The sequence below is a fragment of the Trichomycterus rosablanca genome, chromosome 9 (assembly GCF_030014385.1).
Source record: "Trichomycterus rosablanca isolate fTriRos1 chromosome 9, fTriRos1.hap1, whole genome shotgun sequence".
In the NCBI taxonomy this organism is placed as follows: Eukaryota; Metazoa; Chordata; class Actinopteri; order Siluriformes; family Trichomycteridae; genus Trichomycterus; species Trichomycterus rosablanca.
Window position 1 is genome coordinate 29,602,490 of NC_085996.1, and position 25,856 is coordinate 29,628,345.

At 39.5% G+C, this 25,856-nt stretch overlaps 1 protein-coding gene across 3 annotated transcripts in view; it reads right to left on the bottom strand.

Moving 5' to 3' along the window:
* Positions 1 to 25,856, bottom strand: part of kcnh5a (potassium voltage-gated channel, subfamily H (eag-related), member 5a) — a 131,921-nt gene that overhangs the window by 45,403 nt on the left and 60,662 nt on the right. For all 3 annotated transcript variants that reach the window (XM_063001344.1, XM_063001343.1, XM_063001342.1), the window contains exon 7: positions 21,835 to 22,264. In XM_063001344.1, the coding sequence (XP_062857414.1) occupies positions 21,835 to 22,264 (430 nt within the window). The remainder of the gene's footprint in view (positions 1 to 21,834; positions 22,265 to 25,856) is intronic.

The following is a 25,856-nucleotide window of genomic DNA, read 5'->3' on the forward strand; positions in this document are numbered from 1 at the left end:
AACTTAGAGTAGTCAGTGTACAGCTTGTATAGCAGTGTAGATTTACCGTCTTCTGAAAATAACTCAACACACAGCCATTGATGTCTAAATAGCTGGCAACATAAGTGAGTACACCCCACAGTGAACATGTCCAAATTGTGCCCAAATGTGTCGTTGTCCCTCCCTGGTGTCATGTGTCAAGGTCCCAGGTGTAAATGGGGAGCAGGGCTGTTAAATTTGGTGTTTTGGGTACAATTCTCTCATACTGGCCACTGGATATTCAACATGGCACCTCATGGCAAAGAACTCTCTGAGGATGTGAGAAATAGAATTGTTGCTCTCCACAAAGATGGCCTGGGCTATAAGAAGATTGCTAACACCCTGAAACTGAGCTACAGCATGGTGGCCAAGGTCATACAACGGTTTTCCAGGACAGGTTCCACTCGGAACAGGCTTCGCCAGGGTCGACCAAAGAAGTTGAGTCCACGTGTTCGGCGTCATATCCAGAGGTTGGCTTTAAAAAATAGACACATGAGTGCTGCCAGCATTGCTGCAGAGGTTGAAGATGTGGGAGGTCAGCCTGTCAGTGCTCAGACCATACACCGCACACTGCATCAACTCGGTCTGCATGGTCGTCATCCCAGAAGAAAGCTGACGCACAAGAAAGCCCGCAAACAGTTTGCTGAAGACAAGCAGTCCAAGAACATGGATTACTGGAATGCCCTGTGGTCTGACGAGACCAAGATAAACTTGTTTGGCTCAGATGGTGTCCAGCATGTGTGGCGGCGCCCTGGTGAGAAGTACCAAGACAACTGTATGTTGCCTACAGTCAAGCATGGTGGTGGTAGCATCATGGTCTTGGGCTGCATGAGTGTTGCTGGCACTGGGGAGCTGCAGTTCATTGAGGGAAACATGAATTCCAACATGTACTGTGACATTCTGAAACAGAGCATGATCCCCTCCCTTCAAAAACTGGGCCTCATGGCAGTTTTCCAACAGGATAACGACCCCAAACACAACCTCCAAGATGACAACTGCCTTGCTGAGGAAGCTGAAGGTAAAGGTGATGGACTAAACCCAATTGAGCACCTGTGGCGCATCCTCAAGTGGAAGGTGGAGGAGTTCAAGGTGTCTAACATCCACCAGCTCCGTGATGTCATCATGGAGGAGTGGAAGAGGATTCCAGTAGCAACCTGTGCAGCTCTGGTGAATTCCATGCCCAGGAGGGTTAAGGCAGTGCTGGATAATAATGGTGGTCACACAAAATATTGACACTTTGGGCACAATTTGGACATGTTCACTGTGGGGTGTACTCACTTATGTTGCCAGCCATTTAGACATTAATGGCTGTGTGTTGAGTTATTTTCAGAAGACAGTAAATCTACACTGCTATACAAGTTGTACACTGACTACTCTAACTTATATCCAAGTTTTATTTCTATAGTGTTGTCCCATGAAAAGATATAATGAAATATTTGCAGAAATGTGAGGGGTGTACTCACTTTTGTGATACACTGTACATGTCCTGCTTCTAGGACTGCCACTAACGACTATTTTTCTATCGATTAATCTATAGACTATTTTTATTGATTAGTTGATTAATCTAAACGATTAATTTTCCTTCAAAAATGTAACTCATTTACGCTTCTTTTATTTAAACTGTATGGCATAATAATATGGCACAAAACTAAATGTAAACAGGGTTTATGTCCATATTATCAAATTCTCAAGTGCTCCATGTTAAACAAAGTGTTACATGTGTTTATGGCATTCCGTACACAAAGCAATTTGCTTAAACTTATAGCAGAAATAAAATAGAGGTGGGCACGTCTCATTAAGTCCAACGTACAGTAAAGACAAATGAGCACTGAGCATTCTAACCTACACATTCTCAAAGTTCTCAAAGAAACCAGTGACTGGACCAAACACGACTTGGGTCATGCACGCAGAAAGTAGTGCTGAGGGAAATCATATGAATGGAAACATTGTAAAAATTAAAAAAAATCATTTATAAACATAGTTTTTAAAACGATGCATCGACTTAAAATATTGACATCGATGTATTTTTTAGCGTCAACGTCATCGACTAGGTCGACCAATCTTGGCAGCCCTACTTGCTTCCAAACTCCTTTGGAATTAATTTAAAATACTGTAATAAAAAAAACCTGCAACTTCTTATAAAGTGACAAATGAGCTTTACAGTGGAATTATTACAAGTGAAATGCATTAAGTGTCTTCAGTTTTTAATGTGGAACTCTCACAAGCTTGTCCATATTGCGTTAGCAGTGCTCGAACATGCCTTGTTCATTTGCCTGGCTGCACTTCATCTGCAATAGCTTTGCTCCCTTCCCAAGTATCTAGTCTGACAAATGCTTATTATATTATAGTTTTTTAACTAAGTTTCTAAAGGTGGCCTGACCTAGGCATTGCTGTTTGGATATAGTTTATATTTTCTATTGCTTTTTTTTTTTTTTTTATATATCTTCCCCCTCTTTTTCCCCCCAAATTTTTATCCTCCAGTCTAGTCGTGTCCAGTTACCTTGATTGCGTCCTCTATACTAATTCGACCCTTCACCGCTGACTGAGGACGCCTCTCAACTGACATACGCCCCCTCCGGTACGCACAGTTAGTACAGATAGTGCATTTTTCACCTGCACGAGTCAAGTTCATACACTTGATGGGCACTGTGTACGGAGGGCCATCAGCCCGCATCAGCATTATTCCTCAGCCCTGTGCAGGCGCCATCAGTCAGCCAGCAGGGGCCGCAGTCGCACCAGTTATGAGGACCTATGATCCGACTTTCTTACCCTCTAACCCTGAACAACAGCCAATCGTTATTTATGCAGCCGTCCAGCCCAGTCGGAAAGGCAGAGCTGATATTTGATATGATGTATTCGAAACCCCAACTCTGGTGCGCTAGCGTACTTTACCGCTGCGCCACCTGAGCGGCTTCTATTGCTTTTTTAAGACAAACTGAACGGAGCTCAGAAGTCTATTCAGTTCTGCCCAGATACAAAATCATTTATGTTGTTATTAAAGAACCTGCATGTTTTGGTTCAAACGTTTTAAAAATGGTTTTAAAGGGGTTGGACCAATTTGTAACTTAAAACTCCAAATGCATTAATGTGACACAAGAAATCTTTTAATTGGCTGTTATGCCAGTCTGGATGTAAATAACTTTCCCCAGCTACGTGAATTACATGGGCAAAAATATGTAGCGATTACCATGAACTTGTTGTACATCCTAATCCAAAATGATGGGCATTAATATACACCCCCCCCCACCCCCAAAATGCAGCTCTTTACTATTATGTGGATATATTTCAGAATGTGTCTGTGAATTTTTGCCTATTCAAGAGTATTTGTGACCTCAGGCACTGGCATGGACAAAAGCGCTTGGCTTGCAATCGACATCCCAAAGATAATTGTGGTCAGATCTCTGGTCAGGCTATTTAAGTTCTTTCACACCAAACTTGTCAAACTATGGCTTTTTGGAGCTCGCTCTCTGTACACGAGTACAGTCAAGATGAAACACAAAAGATCATTTCCACTACACATTTGCTGGCATATTTACCAACTCAGAATATGCTCCAAAGATAGCTGGAGAATAAAATCTAAAAAAATTAGCTGCAAGGGTAAAGGCTTCATAAGCCTGATCGTGCTGGTCTAGATTGCAAAGCTCCATACACAGGTTTCATTTTATTACCCAGTAAATCTGCTGATGTACTTATGAGACATTACTGTTCACTTAGTTCAGCAGAATCTCAGGCACTTGAAAACGCCAGGGCCCAGAGGCCACTGCCTTAGTGATTTCTCTTAATACTGACACTGATGAGGAGTCTGTCGAGGTGGCACAGGGCTTTACACGCTCTGGAAATAGATACAAGTGATGATATAGCATTTTGAGTGTATTTCTAACTAAAAGTGCCCGCTGGGTTGGCACAAATACAACCTTATATACCAATGTACAGGTACTGTAGCTGCTGGACATACAGCACAAATATTTCTGACTGCAGCACAGCAATTAAACATCCATTAATACTACAGTAATCTGCACCTTTATCTATCAAGTGGTTTTCTATTTAGTTATTTTACCTCACCTTTTTGTGACCCTAAATCACAAACACACACACACACACACACAACCAATACAGTCTTGCTCCCTGGATCATGACAACTCCAATACATACAACTACTCAGTAACTATATCACTTGCATCTTATTGCACAATATTGCATTTTTGCACACTGTTCTTTAATATCTCTGCTGCTGTATAAAACCTGCGCTGCTTTTTATTTATTTATTTTATTAAGATTTTAACATTCCCGTTTGGTTACATTCATGACATGACACAAGATTCATCAGTTCCAGTTCATTGTCAAACACAGTCCTGGACAATTTTGTATTTCCAATTTACCTCACTTGCATGTCTTTGGACTGTGGGAGGAAACCGGAGCTCACGGAGGAAACCCATTCAGACACGGGGAGAACATGCAAACTCCACACAGAAAGAACCCAGACTGCTTCACCTGGGAATCGAACCCAGGATATTTCTTGCTGTGAGGCAACAGTACTACCCACCAAGCCACCGTGCCACCCCTCCTGCTGCTAATTATACACCTATCAGCTCCACTCACCATATAGAAGCACTTTGTAGTTCTACAATTACTGACTGTAGTCCATCTGTTTCTCTACATACCTTTTTAGCCTGCTTTCACCCTGTTCTTCAATGGTCAGGACCCCCACAGAGCAGGTATTATTTGGGTGGTGGATCATTCTCAACACTGCAGTGACACTGACATGGTGGTGGTGTGTTAGTGTGTGTTGTGCTGGTATGAGTGGAACAGAAACAGCAGTGTTGCTGGAGTTTTTAAATACCGTGTCCACTCACTGTCCACTCTATCAGACACTCCTACCTAGTTGGTCCACCTTGTAGATGTAAAGTCAAAAACGATCGCTCATCTATTGCTGCTGTTTGAGTTGGTCATCTTCTAGACCTTCATCAGTGGTCAAGGGACACTGCCCACGGGGCGCTGTTGGCTGCATATTTTTGGCTAGTGGACTATTCTCAGTCCAGCAGTGACAGTGAGGTGTTTAAAAACTCCATCAGCATTGCTGTGTCTTATCCACTCATACCAGCACAACACACACTAACACACCACCACCATGTCAGTGTCACTGCAGTGCTGAGAATGATCCACCACCTAAATAATACCTGCTCTGTGGTGGTCCTGAGAGAGTCCTGACCATTGAAGAACAGCATGAGAGGGGGCTAACAATGCATGCAGAGAAACAGATGGACTACAGTAATTGTAGAACTACAAAGTGCTTCTATATGGTAAGTGGAGCTGATCAAATGGACAGTGAGTGTAGAAACAAGGAGGTGGTTTTAATGTTATGACTGATCGGTGTATACCAGAATATGTTTTTACCTCACTTATCATTTACTCAGTAACATGTGCTGGCCAACACTACACTAGTCTTTGGTCCTGTCCCCCTCAATTTCTTTAGATTAGAAATGTCTCGTAGACCCTCGTATTTATTACACTGTTTTTATCTGCATTGTGCATATTGTATTATTTTGCACTTTATTTATATTGTTTATATTGTATTATTTTGTGCTGTGTTGCACCCTGGTCCTGGAGGATCGTTTATATGTATATAGCTAAAAATGAAAGAGTCTCTTGAACTTGACATAAATCAGCTTGACTCTTAATGATTTTATATATGACATCAAGATTATGTATTTTACTATGATTTCAGTTCTCCACACACTACAGGTTTATGAGAAATAAATATTTAACATGTTAAATATTTACAATTCGAAATTGGGAAAGTGCTGACTGGACTTTGAGTGGGTCAGCAGCATTAAAATTTTATTATACACACTTCACCCCACAAGAAAATCTATGAAGATAATTATTTGAGACCAGGCTAAAACCAAGACATCTTCAGCACTCATCGGTAAAAGAAATTTGCCCTTAAAATCATCCCAGTTATTACAAAGTGTGGTCCAGGCACACATTAGATATCCATGACGGAAGGTGGCAAAATTCACCTCAACCATGTATTTAAACACAGACACAAAACCTAAAAATGAAAATGCATTGCTTCCTTTTTCTCCCAATCTAGTCATATCCAATTACCCAGTTGTATCTTTCCTTCCCTGATGTTGAACCTCTGACTTGTGCAGTTGCAATATTATGCAAAACAAATTAACTTTTCTTAAAGATGTGCCATCGGGACGTCACACTTCCTAGGAATGAGTCACGAAAGGAGAAATGTGTGTGATGCATGGCTAATTATAAACCCAAATGGGCATTCTTGTTTGATTAATTTTGGTGTCAGTAGACTTAAATTTGGTGAGCTGTTATTGCAAAAGCAGGCAATAAATAAGCTGTATCTATAAACAGCTAGCCAGACAGAAAGCAGAGTATAAACAGTAAAAAGCAAATTGGTGAAGATCTATAAGTAAGGCCATGAAAATTGCATCACGGACTGTGAAATGAGTCGTTTCCTGTGAAATATGCAATTTGGTGTGAAATTTAGAATTTACGGTTTGCGTTTAGCGATTTAACATTTTTATTCATGTAGTGTATGAAATATGAGGCGCAAAATGAGGCGGTCCCAGCAATCATACAGCAATTAAGTTAGTGTAACAGACTATTCTGTGGTGTAGTGTGCTGACCATGTTTGATGTATGTGTTTATGTATTAAGTGTAGGGATGTAACGATACACTCTACCCACAATGTGAAACGATTCACGATACTGGGTTCACGATACGATTTTTTCCCGATTTTTTTTAAACAAAATGAAATTGAAGACAAATTATGACGTTTCTTTTCATTATTTCTCTTTAAAAATTTTAAAAAATATGTATTTGTGCTTATCTTTTATTTATCTAAATAATGAATGCCCTTTTATTTCTGAGGTAGGTACAAACTATGCCAAATAATGCTTATTGTGTAAAAAACAAAAAAAAACTAAAAAACTGTAATTCAATTTAAAAACAAATCCCACATTATATAAATAAATGAATAATACAAATAAAGAAAGTATCCTCAAATAAATAAATCTGGCTGGAAAATCCCCCTACCTGGCAACTTTGTGAAGTGCCAACAACCAGGCGAGGTGAATAGCGCCAGTGCCCTCTGCTGTTTAAAGTGAATATCGAATCATCTTAAATGAAAAACCGATTCGAATCGTGGCACATGTGCACCGATTTTTAACTGTCTTGTGGCGCATTGTTACAGCCCTAATTAAGTGCATTTTGTCCCTTTGTGGATTCTATAGTCAATGAAAAAGTGTGAAACTCTCTGTAGTCTGTGCTGCACCTCAAAAGAACAAGCCAGTAAAGTATTACGTTCCTGATAGTGTACAGTTTATTTCTTTCTTAATAAACGCAGCAAACTCTAAAGACGCTCAGTTACATTAGCAACCGGTTTGACAAAATGTCCAAGATGTCGAAGTGTAAAGCAGCTAAAAACATGACTCAGGTAACTGAGTTTGGAAAACTCCCAACCGATTATGTGGACACAGAGAGGGGGGGTATGAAAGCACGGACGAGTTTTAGGTTTACGTTCAACCGTGCTTTGTACTGTAGCTTCCATTTATTCTATCATTTAATTTATGAGTGTAATTAAATTACTGCCGTGAAATGTGGCACTTGTAAAAATCAGTGAACTGAATCCATGAACTGACATTTTTGAAAAGCACATTTTCCAGTGAATTTAGTAGGGCCCTAACTATATGTGTAGAGTCGGGTTGTTTTGTTAATCTAAAGTCTGTGTTAACATTTTTACATTTACGTCATTTAGCAAACGCTTTTATCCAAAGCAATTACAATTGTGACTGGATACAGTTTAAGCAACTCAGGGCCCAGAAGTGGTAAATTGGCAGTGGTGGGACTTCAGGAAATCAGCAACCTTCTAATTACTAGTCCTGTATCTTAACTGCTGAGATACCACTGCTCTACAATTTAATAGGGCAGTGGGCCTGTTAAATTTATTCAGGCTAGCATTATTTTACTAGATTGTATTAAAGATACACTATATGGACAGTATTGGGGCACCCCTTGTAATTATTAAATTTATGTGTTTCAGCCACAACAGTTGTTAACAAGTGTAATAAATCAATTATATAAAGACAATTATATGCACCCAACCTTGCATCAGTGCAAAAGGCTTTTTACTGTTCAAGCATGGCTGTGCCACTGTGTACAAAGCAATGTTTATAAGCACATAGGGACATAAGAAAAGCTTGATTTTATTTATTTATTTATTCATTGCTATTTTGTTTATGCATTTTTCCCATTTTCCCAATTTGACTTCCGCTGCTGGACACTCCGGTCGTGTCCGAGGAGGGCATTTTTGCCAGCCTCACGCTCCCTCCGACGTGTGCACAGTCCACTGACCTCGTCTTATTCACCCACACATTTGGTGAATTCGCGCATAAGGCCAGTATTCTCATGCGGAGAGCCATGCACTGATCTCCGTGCTCCTCTACTTTCTGTACAGGCGCCTCAGCTACCACCCAGGGTCCTAACACTGCGTCGAAGACCCCACCCACTTTTCAGTCCAATCTTTTTCCCACCCAGCAGACTTAAATGGCTAATTTTGTCTGCTGCAGGCATTGCCAATTATGCCCGGTAGAGGGCGCTCAGCCGACCGGTAGCAGAGCTGAGGTTCTAACTCGGGAATTCAGAATCCCATCGCTGGTGTGCAAGTGGATTATCATACTGCGTCACCTGGGCGCAGAAAAGCTTGATTTAAAGAAACTCTAGTGGTATGCACAGAGCTCTGACAGCTTTGGATTGAACTGGAACATCAACTGCCCAGGTATACACATGCTATTTTGACTGAAGGGGCACAAATTCCCACAGATATACTTCAAAGTCTTGTAAGAAGCCTACTTAGGAAAAAAAGATCACATATAGCTGACTCAATTTTAATTCCATGTGTTTTTAAATGGAATGCCCAGCAAGTGACCAGGTGTTTAAATACTTTTGGCCATTTAATGTTAATGCAGTTCAAGTTCCTGTAACTTTTCTCTGAAAGCTCTGACTTTGTTCTGTCTATCTTCTTCTGTTTCCCAGAAGAACTGGGGTTTGCAAAAATGCATTTTAAAAACCCAGAGTACTTCTGGGTGATTTATTCAAACAGTCAAAAGGAAATAAGAGCTTCTATAAAAAAGTTCAATCCCTTCTGGGCTCATTTAAGTCTGGCTTCCAGATGATCGTTTGAGGTTTTTTATTTAATCATTTGATATAATTTCCTTAATGATTCCAGAAGGCTGTTTGCTAAAACTGTGTACAATATTCCAACTACTGTAAAATGATACTATTGGTGGTAAACTATTCTGACATGCCATGTTAAACATGAGGTTGACTGAATTTACTTTAAGCTTTGCCCTAATAAGGCATTATGTAGCTTTGAAATGTAAAACTTAGATCATTCAGTTCAGTTTGTTAAGCTTGTTTGTGTGTGAGAAATGCTGTGTGAAGAGCCTCAGTATTACGATCGGTTGTATTCCTCCAGGAGCCCAGGATACAAACCCTCCGAGAGCCATTAACACTGTCACTTCAAGCAAGGATTCACTTCTACACAAACCTTTAAATACACACTTGCATCGCCTACACTTTAACTTAATCAAATTCTAAACTTGTTCATATTTACAGAATACAATAAAAAATATCCACGTTGGGTCACCTGACATACAGATGACAAACCAGGATATTTTATGAAGATAAATCTAATTTATAGATCTTGTCTTAACACATCAAAAGCCTGAGCAATAACATGGATACATGCAATATACACTGATCAGCCATAACATTAAAACCACCTCCTTGTTTCTACACTCTGTCCATTTTATCAGCTCCACTTACCATATAGAAGCACTTTGTAGTTCTACAATTACTAACTGTAGTCGATGTGCTTCTCTACACATCTTTTTAACCTGCTTTCACCCTGATCTTCAATGGTCAGGACCCCCACAGGACCACCACAGAGCAGGTATTAATTAGGTGGTGGATCATGAGTGTTAGTGTGTGTTGTGCTGGTAGTGGATCAGACACAGCAGCGCTGCTGTAGTTTTTAAATACCGTGTCCACTCACTGTCCACTCTATTAGACACTCCTACCTAGTTGGTCCACCTTGTAGATGTAAAGTCAGAGACGATCACTCATCTATTGCTGCTGTTTGAGTTGGTCATCTTCTAGACCTTCATCAGGGGTCACAGGACGCTGCCCACGGGGCGCTGTTGTCTAAATATTTTTGGTTTATTTTTTAAATATTTTCAGTCCAGCAGTGACAGTGAGGTGTTTAAAAACTCCATCAGCGCTGCTGTGTCTTATCCACTCATACCAGCACAACACACACTAACACACCACCACCATGTCAGTGTCACTGAAGTGCTGAGAATGACCCACCACCCAAATAATACCTGCTCTGTAGTGGTACTGGGAGAGTCCTGACCATGAAAGAACAGCATGAAAGGGGGCTAACAAAGCATGTCGAGAAATAGATGGACTACAGTCAGTAATTGTAGAACTACAAAGTGCTTTTATATGGTAAGTGGAGCTGATAAAATGGACAGTGAGTGTAGAAACAAGGAGGTGGTTTTAATGTTTTGGCTGATCAGTGTAATTTGAGAGGCAAAAGCAGAAACTAGGGTGGTACAGAGGGTAATGTAGGTGCAGGCACCAACTAACTTTGGTTCCTATGGGGGGTTTTTTCAGTGTCTCTTTGGAGTTTTTTGTTTTCCTTAGGTTTTCTTTACCCCAAACATGTGCAGGTAGGTGGTTTGGCTAACTAAAAAAATTCCCATAGGTGTATAACATTGGAAACAAAAGCAAACTGATACATAAACCTAAATAATTGGGTGAAAAAAACATAATGAGAACAAGTGTACTGCATTATACAGTTAGGCTTTTAACATCCCGCCATGCATCAAATGTAAATCAGTTCCAGTTGCCCTCGATTTGGATCATCATGGCAAAAAATAAAGTTTAACTGTGCAAAACTAAAGACACTGCTCTTAACAGATGTGCACGAATAGAGAAATGAAGAGATTAGTTCACTAAGAGAACTCGTCAAGCCTAAAAGTCTTCTACAACGCACGTTGCTGCTATGGTTTGGGTCCGGATTTGTCCCCGCAAATTATTCATTTATTTATTTAGTTAGTTCTGAGGAGAATGTGTTCTTGCTGGATAAACACTCACTGCAATAAAAGGGTCATTAAAATGTTAAATGAGTTAGAACTCTCGCATTTACCAGATCTAAACACTGAACACCTAGGGGAGATTCTGACCATGTGTTAGACTGCCTCTACATCACTATAATATTAAAACACAGACTGAGGGTGATTCCCTTCAGTGTTGTTCCACCCCTTCAGTTCAGTTCAGTGCCAAGGGACATAAAATTGTTTTGTTTGCGTGTTGTGGCACGACACCATATAAAACCTCAGCATCAGCTGAGGCACATGTACTGTAGCACATGTATGGAACAAAGTAACAGTAAAAGATGAACAAAAAGAAAACACTTAGCTGATCCTAAAATATGTCCTGCTTACCAGTATGAAAGATTCTATTTAAATACTTAAAGATGAAGATGCGTCGCTTTAAACATTATTGATCGGATTACAATATTTGGCAATCATCTGACAGTTTCACATACATTTCACTTTAAACAAAAGAAATATAATAATAGATTAGCCAACCGCTTCTTTTTACCTGCACCAGGCGGGTTCATATGGGAATCTGTATTGCACATGGAGAATCACACACTGATCTCCATTATTCCCCGTCTCACTGTGCGGGGCCCCATCAACCAGCCAGCAGAGGTCGTAATTGCAGCAGTTATAAGTAATAACAGCGGTCTAAGCAGTGCTTGGATGGCCGGTAGCAGAGCTGAGATTCGAATTCGCGAGTCCAAAATGTCAGCAATGGTGGGCTAGTGTGTTTTACCGCTGAACCACCCAAACGCCTGATTTTTTAATGTTTTAAACAAATGTAACCATTTCTTGCAAATACTGTACGAGCACATTTCTTTAAAATATCTTATGTTTACTCTGAAGATGCACACGAGCAGGCTGAGGAGACTTCCTGCGTCTTAATACTATGATACTGAAAATAAGCCTTTCACTTGATGAGGGGGGATATTATCACAGATTGCATAATACCTGGCATCCTCTCTATGCATGGCTTAAGATTTAATGGGAATATTTATTTTCTGCTGACGGCAGCAGCACAGTGGGAGGGTAAGGTTTCAGCTTAGGAGCCATGTCTAAAATCCTGTAGTCACTGCAAGCAGATCATTACACATGTACATAAACATATACATCGCTGATTTGGGGACCTGAACATCATGATACTAATTGTTGCAATTATACAAGTGGAATTTTTGCCTATTCTTGCTTGCTACAAGACTTTAGCTGCTCACAGTCCTCTTTATGACATGCCATAAATGTTCAACCTGAGACTAAACTGGACTACAGGCAGGCCAGTCAAGCACACGCCCTCTGTTTCTACAAAGCCATGCTGTTGTAGCTTTGAATGACGCCTGACATAGCCTTACTTAAATTACCATAGCATTTACAGGAAAGAACAACATGTTGTAAACATGTAAAATCATAAAACACATGTTGATATTGCCTTCACACATATGCAAGTCATGGCGTATCATATCATGCTGTTGGCTTTCGCACCATTTGCACCAAATATCAGTGGTCCGTTTTTCCCGAACACAAGTTGAAACATGGACTCATCTGACCACCACACACATTTTCACTGTCTTTTGGTCAATCTGAGATGAATTCAAGCCCAGAGAACTTTTGCTATCTCTGCATGGAATTGATGTACGGCTTTCTCTTTGTATATAAGGTTTCAGGTTGCATTTCTTAATGCAGAGGTGGAGTGTGTTAAGTGACAATTATTTTCAGAAGTACTCCCGAGCTCATGTGGCTATATTTATCATGGTTGCATGATGGTTTCTCATGGAATACTGTCTGAGAGCTTAAAGGTCACCCACATTCAACAGTGGTTTCTGGCCCTGCCATACACAGACTGAGATTTTTCTGGATTCCCTGAATCTTTTCACAATATAATGTCTGGTAGATGGTAAAAGAACGTAATATATTGAGAAATGTTCTTTTTGAAATGATTGACAATTCTCTCACAATGCTGGAATTTAAGTGGTGAGCCATGACCCATCTTTGCTTGCAAATAAATAAATTAAACCATTGACTAAAAATATAGTTCAAAACTTGAGGGGAAACGCAGGGGAGGAGTTGTAAAAAGGTGGGACAGGGGCATAATATTTATTAACGGTGCTGGAGCCTATCCCAGCTTTTCAATGGGCGCAAGGTACACAGTAACACCCTGGACGGGGCACCAGTCCATCGCAGGGCAGACACACATCACACACTTATACACACCCATTCACCAATAGGGCAATTCAGTGTCTCCAATTAACCTGGCTGAATGTTTTTGGACTGTGGGAGGAAACCGGAGCTCCTGGAGAAAACCCGTGCAGGCATGGGGAGAACATGCAAACTCCTCACAGAAAGGACCCAGACCGCCCCGCCTGGGGCCCCGCGACAGTGCTACCCACTGAGCCTTTTGATTGAACTCTGAAAGTATATTTAAATAAATGTATACAGTATATAATAATTAAATCAATGTTTTGCATCCTTAGCCATAAGTGACATTTCTAAAATGACAAGATAAACTAAAATGAATTAGTGAAGTGTCTGTTTGAAATAAAATAAACAAGCTTTTATACTCTGACCTCAAAACATTATTTCACTATTTAACACTTTTCTTTTCCCTCCCCCTTTTTAAGATGAGGAGTACTTTATTCTTTTTAGCCTAACATGAAGGTTAGACAAACACTCTTATATGCCGAGGGACACTTGAGTCTTCATTACATGGCTTACTGAAAATGCAGCAGTAGTGATGTTAACAAGTCCATCTGGAGAGGTGGAGCAGATCTGTAATTAGTCAAGCTTGTCCTGCACTTCTCAGCAGATCAATGCCTGGACAAACTGAAGATGCATCACAGTGCGGCTTCAAATTAACAACCCCCTTCCTTCTGTTATTTATGAACACCACTGACTTATTGACTCTGAGTTAATGCAACAAAAATACCACAAACCCTCTGGGGCAATAGCCTGGACAATGGAAATTATACTAAACTGTCTCTTCTAATCTACTCACTTTAATGTACTCGCTGGGTAATCCCAATTCAATCTGACTCACAAATAAAACTTCGTGTTGTCCCATCGTTATTTCAATATATTTCAACGTTTAGCTTTAAGCGGCCCTTCCATCTCTTCCACCTAAACCTCCAGTGCCAGTCACCCTGTATCCAATTACAGCAATCAGGAATGAAGCTCAGAGCTGGTCATATCCCACAGTGCTAGCGACTGTTCGGTCAGCAGGGAGCTCCCAGAATAGGCAGCAGAAACAGACAGTGTGAATGGCCTGATGAGCATCACTCATGACTACAGTCAAGCTACCGTCCAGTCCAACAAAACCCAATCAGTACAATACAGCTTAGCACAGTGGGACACGGGAAGTGAGGAACATGAAATCAGAGAAAACAGAGAAAGAGAAAAGAGTGAATATAAGATAAGAGTGAAATCAATACAGATGATATAAAATTACCTTGTTATTTTGCCATTCACACACAGAAGCAATCTAGAGCACCTAATCTACCTTCTGCAAGTTTTTGTGAGGTTTTAAGAAACCAAATTTCCCAGGGAAAAACCCTTCAGATAAACCTACAAAACCTCTATACCAGGGGTGTCAAACTCACGGCCCGCGGGCCAGATCCGGCCCGCCACGTCATCTGATGTGGCCCGCGAGAGCTTAAACGACTGTACAATTGTTGTGATGGTTCGAGTCGTTACAGAGACGCGCTTATAATTTAACGGGACACCTGCACCTTTAAACGGCAACCGGTGACATCGTAGTCATGGCAACTAACTTTGACCTTCGCTGAGAAGCCATGTGACTTTTACGGCAAAAAGAACGCGGGGTAGCGTAGTCAGTAATGTAAACAATAATAAATAAATACAGATAATTATCTTGCAGTATAATACCAAAGCATCGTCTGTAAGTAGTGGCGTTTATATTCTCAGTTGTTTGTAAATGTTTAGTGAGTATATCACAGCGTTTTAGTTACAAATTTACCGTAATTAAATACTGTTGTTACCGTTACTATAGCAATTAGTATCTTTACACAAAATGCTAACTCCTTAGCGCTATTTTACGTTTGGTTAAATCTCATATTGTACCAGATGTAACACTTGACTACAGCTGTGTGCTTGTACTGTATTAGGTTCTTTATTGTTTTTATTGTTTGTATTTTTACTTCATTCTGGTGCACACAGTGTATCACATAGCTGGGAAGCAAATAAACCGACTGTATTCTGAAGGGAGCTGTCTGTCTGTCTGTCTGTCTAGCTGAGCAAGGGGGATAAACTATTAGTGAGGGCAGAACGATTGTCTTAAAATACACTGTAAAATCCTACATTAACTGCATCTCTCAAAATGCATGCTGATTTTGTGACCTGCAAAGTGACACATCCCGCCAGTAGATGATGTTAAGAAATATTTACACATGATCCTAAAATGTACAAGAAGATAAGTAAGAAAATTAAGCAGAAGGAGGAAATTGAATGAAAATGAAAACAAGTTTGTGCTTCAGGAAGAGAAACCGCTGCGTCTCTTGTGTTACGAGGCTGTGTCTGTGGTAAAGCAGGACAATATAAATGCAGAATTTAGCCTCCAAGAAAAACAACAGACTGCAATCACAGCAGAATACGCTACAATCGGCCCTTTGAGGGCCACAATAATGCTGATGTGGCCCTCGGTGAAAATGAGTTTGACACCCCTGCTCTATACAGACCGTGAAAAAATGCCAAATGTTTTTACAGACAGTGAGCAGATGTAAGGATAAATCTGGACCACAATGCAAACCAAAATCCAAAGTAAAGAGCTCATTTTTTCCCTACACATTTTACTACTTGTTTGTATAGACAATGAGCAAAAAAACAACTATAACTCCTCTAAACACTATTTGGCCAGTCATGTATATCCAGAGACAAGGATTTTGTTGTTAGATGTTCTCTCTCTGCAATTAAAAATGATTTATGTGTTACATTTATTAAAAAATAATTACATAATTTGAGACAACACATGATTAAGTATTTCAGGCAGCACAAGCACTCATATTTTTAAAGTCACGTAGTGTGCACTATGCTAGTAGAACCACATTAACGCCAAATACTACAACTACTGTAAGCCTGTCGGTTTTATATAAGCCGTTTGGGAATGAGCTTACAAATGTTGTGGAACTGATGTGAGAGGAACAGATGCTTACGCTGCATGTTGACACACCAGCATGTGTGATATGATTCTCTTGAACATTAAATGCCCCATTTTGTTACAAAACGTTTATCTACAAATATAGGAGTTCATGACAGTTTGCTTCCTATGCACTAATACTTACTCACTCACTCTCTTAACCGCTTATTCAATTAGTGTGCCCGGGGGGGGGGGGTTGCTGGAGCCTATCCTAGCTTTTCAATGGGCGCAAGGCACACAGTAACACCCTGAACGGGGTGCCAGTCCATCGCAGGGCAGACACACATACATACATACACACACACACACACACACACACACACACACACACACACACATGCAAACTCCGCACAGAAAGGACCCAGACCACCCCGCCTGGGGATCGAACCCAGGACCTTCTTGCTGTGAGGCAACAGTGCTACCCACTGAGCCACTGTGCCGCTTGTTGCACTAATACTTACAGTGTTTATTAAGAAAGCCAGCATGTACTCATGTACTGATGTTTTTGGTGAATTTGCATGCTACAGTATAGCCCTGTCTTGAGAATATGCCATAGTTGGATGTACCATGTTACACATCTTGTCCTGTACTGTCCTGTCCTGTCCTAATGCATTAAAGGTCAAAACAGAAACACCAACTCTGTATATTGCAGACTGCATTGAGACTGTATTAACCTTAAAGGAGAACAGTTATAAAGACATACAGTTATAATAGTTTTTACACTATGTCAGAAATATAAAAATATGATATCTGTAAACCTGTTTTGCAAGTATGACGAAAAAGCAAACCAATTACAGTACATCACTTTATCCACTGGCAGATTCAAAAATGGTGCATGGACTGCACAAGTAGATCTGACCACTTTAGTCTTGTTATAATAATAATTATTAACAATAAAAATCTTTGGTACATACAAGCAGCAGTTTAAAGTGCTTTATATTGAAAGAAAAAACATGATTAAGAGATAAATAAAAACTATAAATTAGAATGTCACTGATGCCCTAGGATTCCTTTCATTTATGTCAATCCAGGATTGAAAGCTTTACGTATGCGGCAGAAAAACGCTGATTCAAGATCTTTTCTAATAAATGAAAATAAAATAAAATACACTCACTCACCCACTGTCTTAAACGCTTATCCAATTAGGGTCACGCTGGGGTGCTGGAGCCTATCCCAGCTTTTCAATGGGCGTAAGGCACCCAGTAACACCCTGGACGGGGCGCCAGTCCATCGCAGGGCAGACATACACACATTCACCTACAGGGCAATTCAGTGTCTCCAATTAACTTGACTGCATGTTTTTGGACTGTGGGAGGAAACCAGAGCTCCCAGAGGAAACCCACACAGACACGGGGAGAACATGCAAACTCCGCACAGAAAGGACCCGGACCGCCCCACCTGGGGATCGAACCCAGGACCTCTTTGCTGTGAGGCGACAGTGCTACCCACTGAGCCACCGTGTCGCCCAAAATAAAATAAAGGCTTAAAAATCCTCAAAATGCACATTTGAAAATGAGGGTCTTAAGCTCCTTTTTGAAAGTGTCCAATGATTGGCCCTCAGCTCCTCAGGGACAGATTTCCAGAACTTTGGGCTATAGTGGCTAATTGGAGATTCCCCACTCTTCAGTCATGTTTTGGGCAGTACCAGCGTATTGCTGTTAGATTACCTAAGTGCCCTGGATGGAACAAATCTATCAATCAGTTTACTAAGGTATAATGGAGCAAGACCATGGAGACATTTAAAAACCAATAAGAGAATCTAAAAATCTATTTTAAAACATACAGGCAATCAATGGAGGGACTGGAGTGCTGGTGTAACATGATCCCTCTTTCTCATACCGGTCGGTACTCTAGAGGCAGTGTTCTATAGGTATGTGATAGAGCTTTTAGTTCAGATAACAGAGCATTGCAATTATCCCGTCTAGATGTTACAATAGAATGTAGAAGTTGTATAGGTTCTACATAAGCCTGATCTTCCTTTGTGTCTCACTTTCTAATAAATGAATCTCTGTCTTTTCTCTGTTTACCTGCATAAAATAGTTAGGCATTCAAATATTGATATCACTTATGCAGTTCATTTGTGTGCTGCAGGAATTGCAAGCCTTTGAGGCTAGTGATATATAAAGCTGTGTATCACATATATACCAGTGATAACCAATGTTATGCCTCTTAATTACAACAAAAATTGGAAGCATATTCATTTCATTCATTCATTCATTGACAGTTTTATCACCACTTTATTCTACTTATTCTACTTGTAGGAAACACACCGGACAGTTCACCAGTCCATCACACAGCAAACACACTCACACACACATTTACACATACACACAGATAAACCTAGAGCAATTTTTAGTAGCTTAAATTAACCTGACTGCATGTCTTTGGACTGTGGGAGGAAACTAGAGCACCCAAAAAAAAAACACACCCAAAGAAAACCCATGCAGACACGAGTGGAATGCAAACTGAACCCAAGATCTTCTTGTCATGAGGCAACAGTGCTACCCACCAAGCCACTGTTTTGTTTTTTAATGGATGATGTACAGTATTTGTCCATGGTGATTTTGTTTTACCAGAAATTAACTCTATTTTAATTTATAAACATAGAGTTAAGCACATCCACTAAAGTATCAACTATAGAGGATGTAGGCTGGGGTAAGGAATGCATTACATCCATGAAGACCACAGTATCTACAGTATAATGAGATAGTGCTTTGTTAGTGTTCTCTTAACACTTAATAGTTTTTGTACACGCTGACATACTTAAAAGTATGTTGGGTGGTTGTAGCCTAGCGGTTAGAGTACTGGGCTAGTAAGCAGAAGGTTGCTGGTTCAAACCCACCACTGCCAGGTTGCCACTGTTGGGCCTTTGAGCAAGGCCCTTAACCCTCATTTGCTTAGACAGTATATGTTAGTCGCTTTGGATAAAAGCATCTGCTAAATGCTGAAAATGTAAATGTAAAAAGTAATCAGAAATCACTTTTTCAGGATCTTTTAGATCAATGATAGTAGAAATAAGTTAACCAAATGCCCATGTTTATGAGTGAAACCTGTCATATGCTATATTAGATCAAAGGATATTATTACCTTAATTTGGAAGTTATTGGGTCTGTGGGCAAATCCATGTGAATATTAAAACCTCCAATAAATAAAACAGTCAAAATCTGTTGTTGTCCTAGAAAGCATTTTCCCCAAACTCATCAAGAAAATCTACATGCTTCCTGGGTGGATGATAGATAATGAACTTAAGGACAGGATGATCTCGCTTTAACTGTACTGCCAGGTATTCAAAGGTGGTAAATTCCCGCCAAAAATCTGCTTGCATTTATATTGGCAGCAACCTTTTACAGACTTTTCGCTTCAAATCGCAGATCGCACATCACCATGCGTCATCAGCAGCATCATTTTCACCTGCGGGTATTCGGTTACCATGGTTTAACTGAAGCCAAGGGGGAAAAGCAAATGCCATGGTAGTACAGCATACTGTACTGTATCTACAGAGCGTACAGAAAAAACAATTTGATCACAAATCAGATTCCTCTTTACTCAGACGTATTCCCACTAAAACAATTCTTAAAGGAAATTGCCTGTCTATAAATTGAATCCCAGTGAAGTCCATCATAGATCTAAAAGAAAAATAGATACTTCAAAATGTATAAAATGTAGAAGCAAGGCTTCCATTCCCCAGCATCATTGCAATCAAGCCTGGCACAGTAGGCCGTGCTGTGGTAGTTTCCGATTTCAGATTCTGGTGATGACAGAGCATCAAATCTGGGTTTTTTCTATTTAATTGATGCATTATCTCCCATTTTCTCCAAATTTAGCATGGTCAAATTTGTCTTCCGCTGCTGGGGGATCCCCGATTGCAGTCGAGGTGGGTATACTGCTGCTCACGCCTCCTCTTACCCACACGCAGCCTTTAGTGAAACCCTTTTTCACCCTTGCATTCTGCACAGACGCCTCTCTATCTGCTAATCAGGGTCCTTACACAGTGTTTGAAGACCCCACCCACATAGTCTGGTCGTCCCAACCTAGCAGAAATGTGTCTGCTGCAGGTACTGCCAATTATGCCCGCTAGATGGTGCCCAGCCGATCAGTGGCAACGCCGAATTTCAAACCGAGGAGTTCAGAATCTCAGCGCTGGTGTGCTAGCGAAATATCCTGGTGCTGCTTAGTTGGGGAAGGCTTGTACCTGTTCATCTTATTTTAAGACAGTAAGACAGAACTAGATTTGGTCTGGCCCACAAAGTATCCCTACGGCTAAACAGCATGATGTCTTTGCTGACTCTGTTCCACAGGACAGTCTGTCAACAGTTGCTGATTTCTAAGCAGATTAAGTACAGAAGGTCAAGTTCAGATATTCTTTATCATCCTGTATAAAGTGTAAGACAGAATTCCTGTCCTGAATTCTTTTGGCTATTCTTTGAGTTAGTTTCTGGCATTCCAGACAGCTGACAGACACAGGAGGAGTGGTGGAAGGCATGGTGACGTTAGGTTAAGCAGCAAGCCAATTATTTTATTTTGTACTTTTTTTTCACTTAAAGTTTTTTTCACTAGTCTGCACTTTTCTTCATAAACTTAAAAAGTAAAAGTCAGCACAAGCCCCTTGGCCATGTCTGCCAGCGCACAAAGACAAAGGTGGGAGAAGTAGACAGATTGCTTGTTCAGGTAAAAGTACACAGTCTCTCAACAACAAAAGTAAAAAAATATGCAACATGTTAAATATTAATATCATACAAGTTAGAGCTGGGCAGTATGATGGTACATTCATTATACTAGCTTTGATTCCTCGTACAGTATGGATTTTTTTACATACCGCCATACCGTAGCACAGTTAATACTTTAATAGGCAGCAAATCATATATTATTGCTCTCCGCTAAAAGCGCTATGGAGCGCTTAGCAGATTATATACAGCTCACTTGTTAACCAGGTAGCGTTAACATAACAGTGTTAAAACATGAGAGCTCTTCTCAATATGGTGGAAAAAAATAAATGAGCTGTGTCAACAGTTTAGAAGGTTTCTTTTGTTCCGAGACAGATTAAAACACTATATATTGTACGGTTTGTCGGGGCACGGTTGTTGCAAAAGAGCAAACGGTTAAGCGACGTTACTACCGGGGTGAAAATACTTCGTGACATCATACCAACAACACCGAAGCAAGCTGAAAGCATTATTATGTAAAGTCGTCCAATTTTCTACAACAGACCTGTGATCAAGTTGTACAATCAGTGGAGTCATGGTTCAGTATAATGGGAGACTGCAAACGTCATTGTTAAAGGGAGAGCTAACGGTAATTGTATAATACTTAAGTATAATATTAATAATAAACATTGTATATATTGCACCTGTTTCACGTGTACTGATTCCATCATATATTTTTTATGATATTCCATCATTTTGTGGGGCCAAGCAAACCTTACAGTACTCAAAACCTTGTAGCACAGCATTGAAGCAGTAAAAGAAAGTAAAAAAGAAGACTTACAGCCCACCATCATCATGGCCACAGAGAAGATCTTTTCCCCATCCGTGGTAGGAGCGATGTTACCAAAGCCAATAGTAGTGAGGCTGGTCATGGTGAAGTAGAGTGATGATATGTACAGGGTGTCCTTACTGGGACCTCCCTCCCAATGCCCCGATCCACTGACATTGTAACGATAAGGTGTGCCAATGCTGTTCGCCAACTGATAGAGCCAGCTGTCCGTCTTAATAGTGTTGGTGGCTTCGTCGATGACCTCATAATCGCCAATGCTATACCAAATACAGGCGAGCCAATGAGCCACTAAGCCAAAGACGCAGACAAGGAGAACCAGGACAGCAGCTCCATACTCCAGATAGTGGTCAAGTTTCCGAGCCACACGGCCCAATCGCAGAAGACGCACCACCTTCAGTGAACTGAAAAGGCTGCTCAGACCCTGTAAGGTAAACAGAAGATATATAAGCAGTTGTCATGTTATTCAACAATTAGTCAGGCTATAATGCTTAATCTCACAGGATAAAATAATTCCAAGTTAGCTAAACATTAGCCTTTACCCAGTACACACAGCCATCTATTAAAATACTAATAAAACATTAAATGAGATGCCATTGAGACATCTTAAATTTAAAGTTACAGGCAACCACTATGATCACGTCAAAAAAAAATTGTGGGACCCAAAATTTAGACCAGATCAGAAAATTCTAAGACAGACCTACTTTGACTAACATTATAATTTTCAATGTCAATTTTTAGTCAGGCGAGACGTACACAATAAAAAAATATATATTTGGTGGATTAGTTGGTACTTCTTGGGAAGATAAAAACGGGTGCACAATTTATTTGTCCGTTGTGAAACAGCTTTGGATTTTATAATTACTTTTGCATTTTAATTTTATTGGATTTAAACCCCAAAAATCTTAATCCCCAAGTCAGCACACACTTACAGACAGTTACTTAAACTTTTGTCAATTCAGCAAAATAAGTGACTGACAGGAACCAAAATGGTTTAGAAATCTAGACCGCTTGTAATTATTAGTTGAATTTATACCCCATTTATCGATCAAAAAAAAAAACATGTGGACGGCACGGTGGCTCGGTGGGTAGCACTGTCGCCTCACAGCAAGAAGGTCCTGGGTTTGATCCCCATGCGGGGGTGTCCAGGCCCTTTCTGTGTGGAGTTCGCATGTTCTCCCCATGTCTGCGTGAGTTTCCTCCCACAGCTCCGGTTTCCTCCCACAGTCCAAAAACATGCAGTCAAGGTTAATTTGAGACACAGAATTGCCCTACAGGTGAATGGGTGTGTGTATGTGTGTCTGCCCTGCGATGGACTGGAGCCCTGCCCAGGGTGTTACTGTGTGCCTTGCGTCCATTGAAAAGCTGGGATAGGCTCCAGCGAGAGTGAAAGGGAGTGAGTGCATGCTCCAAGTACATGCAGAATTTTTGCAGAATCACACAAACACTATTTTTGTCACGAACACTGTCTTTTTGTCAACTCAACTAAATGTGTAACTGAAAGATATAGATATATAGATGTGGAAGCCAATGCAGAATTTAACAAGCAGCCAGTGACAAATGAAAAAGACTAATACTAATACTTTTTCATACTTTATTATTATTATTAGTATTGCTGTTATTATTATTGTTATTATAGATATGGCACATTCACACAGCCCTGGTTGCTGTATGTATCACAAGAGGGAGGAAAAAACATGTTTCTGGTAAGGCTATTAGCCACATTACTGTGCAGTGAAGTTGGTTGGCAACATCTTGCAAAAGTCACAGATCACAAAAGATCCATAACACACCAGGAAGCGCTTGGTGTTGAGAATTTTAAGCTAGTCTCAGGATCATTTCCACATGAATAATTCTATTTTTAGAGTTTTCATTGTTCCACAATTGGCTTGTAGCCACTTCAGTCAGACAGTTTTCATGTTACAGAAGGGGAAAAGAAAGTTGTAATAGCCAGCTATAGCCTTGCCCAGTCACATCAAAGTACCTACTTCCCTTTCAAATCAGCAAAATACATTTTGTATATAGTTTTGTCTATTTCTTCTGCACACTATAACATCAGTGTTAACAGTCAATTATTGCTAATGTGCTGAAGTTCTCACATTCATGTCCAGCATGCTTGATTAGCTATTATTACTACTGATTCTGATGTAATAATCTCACCTTCAACAAAAAATGGGTCTGTGCTCGATTGGAGTATTGACTGTACAATTGAAGCTTATCTGTGTCAAAGGAATATAAACTTCATAGGCATTTCAGGACAAACTATCTCAACACAAACTTCAACACAAACATTCCACTGACATCTGCTCACCTCGTCTTTGTGCCAGGCTCACACCTCATTAAATAACCTATTATTAAAACAAATCAATAGCCAACCATTGCGCCCAGATAAGAAAGTGAATATATTGTTTATCCTGTAAACTGCTGAACTACTGATCTAAATATAAATGATATAGCAAGGAACCAAAATGGCTGGACCAGGCTGAGGCTGGGTAATGTGTTAGTATGTGGGTGTACCTGCAATAGCGCATCCTCTTTGTCTCATATACAAAGCCTGAAGCATTAAAATAGCTTTTCCAGCACAACAGCTTCTCAGACTAAACGAAAACTAAATATTACAGCTTTAGCCTAGTGAAAATAAGCAGTCATTAAGACTCCAAATTAGCATGCAACACCCTGCTAAGGTATTTTTATAGAGTTTAAAGTATTATTGAGGTCAAAACCATTTAGATTTTAGATATTTTGTTTGGTTGATTTTGATTACATACATTCTTTTTTGGTGAAATTAGTAACTGACAGGAGTACCCATTAGTACCCAAAAGTTCAAAGTAGTACAAAATGGTATATCACGTCAAAAATTTATCCTGTTACAAAGCAGGACTACCAAGTAATTCTGACAGAAGATAGTCACATTTGTAGCTTGAAAGTGCCACCATGTAACATCAACACTTAGAAGTTTAAAAAATCTTTGGAAATTGCCAGTCTGCATGTAGATGGCATGTCTAATATGTTCTAAAATTGTGCAGTACAATTTATAAAAGTTCAGTTCAGGTACATCTTAACTCAATCAGCTTCGAATAAATCCCCCCAAAATATTTCACATAAATTAAGACCTTGACACAGAAATCATACTTGAGTTTAGTATAAAACACATGCCGTCAGTTAGCTAGCTGGCCTGCTAATTTCATTATTGATAAAAGGCTGTGTCCCAAACACCAGACTTAGAACAGTTGTTGGTTGTTATTATACTATGTTATTATTATATATGTTATTATATTATGATACTATGTGCAATACTGTAATCATTGAGCTACACTAATGTGAAATACCTTTTACAATGTGATCAATAGCCTTTACAATGTGATCACTGTACTACACCTATGTGCAATGCCTTTTAAAAACAATGCAATATTTGTTATTGTTGCATTATAACTTATTTGTAATTATGTATATATATATATATATATATCTTTATATTTCTATTTTTTAATATATGTATATTTTTTTCTATTTTTTAATATATGTATATATATTTTCTATTTTTTAATATATGTATAAACATTTTTTTCTATTTTTTTAATATATGTATAAAAAAATTCTATTTTTTAATATATGTATAAAAAAAATTCTATTTTTTTTTATATATATATAAACATTTTTTTCTATTTTTTTATATATGTATAAACATTTTTTCTATTTTTTTATATATGTATAAACACTTTTTTCTATTTTTTTATACATACAGTATAAACACTTTTTTCTATTTTTTAATATATGTATAAATATTTTTAAATCTCTATCCTCTTGAAGCTGATGTGACATTGCAGATTTTCCCCTGTGGGATAATAAAAGGCTATCTTATTTTATATTGAGATCGGAAACTGTACTCAGTATCTCTAATTTATCTCACAATGTTAGTTAGCCAAAGCTTTTATTAGACATGAGGCAATATACGTATATATTCACAGAGCCTGGTATTTTAATGAGGTTAAGTTAATGAGATGTTCCTGGACAAT